The following is a 3760-nucleotide window of genomic DNA, read 5'->3' on the forward strand; positions in this document are numbered from 1 at the left end:
AACATTGCTTTGAGCCCACCCCCAAAAATATCCTGATCCCGTTTACATTTTCACAGGTACTTTTCTGGTGTCGGTGGCATAGTGGTTAGGCTCTCAGACTGGCAACCGTTAGGTTGTGAGTTCGAATCCCGTCAGGGGCCCGACGCTGTGTCCTTGGGAAATGCACTTTACAAGAATTTTCCTCACGTCACCCGGATGGGAATGAGTACCCAGCTATAGACAGCGAAAGGTCTTTTCAGTTTGTTAATGTTTGAGCGCTCACTCAGTTGCTTGCACTGTATGCTTCCCAGGAAGCTGAGAATATTCCTGAGGGTTCTATGGTCTGCTGGGGTAATAATAATAATATGTTAAGCGCATATTTATTATTATTATTATTACCATTATTATTATTACTATTCGTATGAATTATTATTATTATTATTATTATTATTATTATTATTATTATTATTATTATTATTATTATTATTATTATTATTATTATTATTATTATTATTCATATGAATTATTATTATTATTTTATTATTATCATTATTATTATCATTATTATTATCATTATTATTATAATTATTTTTATTATTACGCTCATCGATATTGATGGCAATGTGACTCTTGACCAGAGTCGAAGTCCACTTCCTGAATGATCTAAATGGTGTCGATTGTAGCGCAAAAACATCTACATTCAACCAAAAATACATTTCTTTTTGATCAATTTTCTGACCATCCGCTCCTGACATTTATTGTTGCAGTGTTGGGAGGGAGTGATTCCTTCCTCATCACTGGTACAGCTTGCTGTACGTGCTGTGAGCTAGATAGAGGAGACAACCGTTGATGACGTAGGTGGTGATGCAGACGAGACAGACGTCGTGGAGGATGAAGAAGAGGACGCAGGCGAGGTAGACACAGCCAAGCACCATGATCAAGGCTCCGTAGTACAGCAGTCTGCTGGTCAGTGGGCCCGGGCCCATGATACCTGAAAATGAAAACGCCAATGTCGATAAAAGCAAAGACTGTAACATGACTAGATAGTTCACTCCCATAGATTTACATGGTTTAAAAAGGAGATAACTATGTTCACTCCTCCCTTGGAGCCACTTAACCCTGTCCATACGCCCTGGGGTCACTTTGTACCCCCGTGGTTGTATTCTTGACATTTGAGAATACTTGTAGTGCGAAGATCTCTTTGAAACTTTAAGTACCGGTGTTCCTCAAAAAATCATTTTGACAGACTGCTATGCAAAGCGTACGGATCGGATTAACGAGTCATGTTAGGAAGTGGTGGCACAGAGATCCCCACGTCGTATGGATAATATTATAGTAGAACACGAAGTACGGATATGGTTTTAAAAGTATCCTCAAAATTCGGTTGGGGCCCTCTTGAAAAAAGGGAGGACTTTGAGAACAGGGTTACCCTACTTGTGCAAAAAAAAAAAAAGTGAAACTAACAAACTGTGCCATTCCTATTCTTCTTCTGCAGAAACGAAAGAGAGCTTCAAAACAAAGACTGCAGCGCCATCTGAAGCAATGCGCGCACTTTCACGGACACTTTTTTGGCTTAATGAACAATCTTGTTGTGTACAATCTTTGATAGGCTAGGCCTAACAACAGTTGGCCTCGAGATTGAATGACACCTGAAAACATCGAAGCTGACAACAGTTAGAATCGAGATTCGACGATACCTGAAAATTACTCGAATGGGTACTTGCAGGAGAATATGGATAGCCTACTCAAGTATAGGCCGATACATCTACTAGAGTGGACTCGAGTACTCGCTATAATATAAATCGAGCATCTTACTTAAAATGACCTACGTCACATTGATTGGGAAGGAAAAGGTTGAAAACATTGTGTCAATGATAAACTTACACAGCATGATATTGAGCACATACACCACAAGCCCCACGTTGCAGTTCCGGGCATTCAACATGTGGTTTTTGCCCAGGAGTAAATGCACCACGCCAAATCCTTGACTGTATCTGCAGAAAGAGAGGTAGAAAAGGGGAGGGGGTGGGTGGGGAGGGAGGTGATACAACTTAAATTAAGATCCAACTAAGAAAAAAGATTTCACGAAATAACAGTCTCAATAATCTACTTTTTAAATATTTTTTTAAAGATAAAAAAATTAATCCAAAGTGGTTAGAAGAGAAACTTCGTGTGGCTGACGTGGCCTATGGGGTAATTTTTCACTTTAAAATCGACTCCCTCTGTTTGTAAGAAAGCCATAAGTCTAGCAAATTTGGCCATAAATGTGCTGTTTTATACAAATGAAAATTAGTAACCGTTAATAATTGTTTGTTTTGTTGTTTGTTTGCTTGTTGCTTTATTGCAGGGGGGGGGAGGGGGTCCTTTACTTTCTATCTGGGTGAGATGGACTCACAAAAATATTTTTTATTAAACCCGCACTCTTTTATAAATACCGTATTCTTCTAGAAGCTCATCAACACCATTTTCCTACCAACACTCACACATCAGGGCCAGACATTGTCCCTAACAAAAGCCCTAGAGAGGAAGCTGGTCACTTGCGAGAAGAATTAATGTTCAAGAAGCGCGGTAAACAAGACAAGAAGAGACAAAATAAAAAATGAAGTCATAAGGGACACGGTAGGAGCAACACCAGTCCTACCACACATTGAGAGACAAAAGATCCAGTGGTTCGGACACCTCACGCGGATGCCTGCAAACCAACCAGCTCGGAGGGTATATAATATCAAATATTCTGGCTGGAGAGCCAGAGGAAGACCAAGGCGACGTTGGAGTGAATCTGTAGCAGACACCCTCAGAGCTCATGGGATGTCCCTCCTACAGGCCACTCGCCTTGCTGCAGACAGACGCCTGTGTCTCCCCGCGACACCTCGCACACCGGTACAAGCGGAAAAAAAAGTAAAGTAAGTATTCTTCTCCACAGGGTTATTCCTTACTTGGACGTGAGTACTTTGGAGCAGCTCATGCGCTCGTTGATGTCGCAGTAGGCGCGGTACTCGGGATTCCTCTCCTTCCTCAGCTCGATCTGTAGTGAGTACAGACAGATGACCACGCCCATCAGGTTGAGGAGGAGCTGATCCGTCAGGTTGGACGATATTAGGTAAGCTTCCCTCACACTCTCCATGATTCCACACGTTCAAAGTCTTGGCCAAAAGCTGTTCTGTAGATCTGAACAAAATACAATTCCCTGGACACATGATTCATTAATATAATATTAGGAGATCAAGATCAGAAATAAAATGTAAAGCAAATACGTGTTGTGTAGTTAAGAATTGTGATACTGTCTATTGAAACGTGGTACAAAAATATGAGATGTACTAAAAATCAATTATTGCAAAATGTGAAATGTTTAACAACAAAATTCAGATGAGCTTTATGTAACTGGTCACTTTTGAGGACTAAGCGGCTATCCCGGAAAATGCTGTTTTGAGAAAATCGAAGGTAGAGTTTTTGGACCCTTGCTCAGTTTTTTAAAAGACAAGGAGAGTTCTCTCTATAACCAAACAAATATACACCCCAAAGAAACCAAATTTCTTCTAGAGGTAGGGCAATGCCCACCTTTGGTGTAGGTCAAAATTTCTGGAAGCTCCCGAAATCTGGGCTAGCCCGCTTGTCCTTAAAAGCGACAATTTATTGTAATATCAAGAAGAGGTAAAAATGTAATGTAAATAAATGTAGAGAGAGGAATCGTGGTATAAATCTACTGCCTAATGAAACGTTATACAAAAGTATGAGGTGTACTAAAAATCAATAGCGAAATGTGGAATTTATAACAACAACT

The 3760-nt window shown here is 40.3% G+C and overlaps 1 protein-coding gene across 1 annotated transcript; it reads right to left on the reverse strand.

The window, feature by feature from the left end:
• Nucleotides 1-693: 693 nt before the first annotated feature.
• LOC101850455 (vitamin K epoxide reductase complex subunit 1) lies at nucleotides 694-3177 on the reverse strand. The gene is made up of 3 exons (XM_005090331.3): nucleotides 2916-3177; nucleotides 1864-1973; nucleotides 694-970 (listed from the first exon to the last, which is right to left on the reverse strand). Exons 1-3 carry the CDS (start codon nucleotides 3101-3103, stop codon nucleotides 774-776), a joined length of 495 nt encoding a protein of 164 aa, XP_005090388.1. The 5' UTR covers nucleotides 3104-3177; the 3' UTR covers nucleotides 694-773.
• Nucleotides 3178-3760: the final 583 nt, after the last annotated feature.

Source organism: Aplysia californica, unplaced genomic scaffold (assembly GCF_000002075.1).
Source record: "Aplysia californica isolate F4 #8 unplaced genomic scaffold, AplCal3.0 scaffold00015, whole genome shotgun sequence".
NCBI classification, from domain to species: domain Eukaryota; kingdom Metazoa; phylum Mollusca; class Gastropoda; order Aplysiida; family Aplysiidae; genus Aplysia; species Aplysia californica.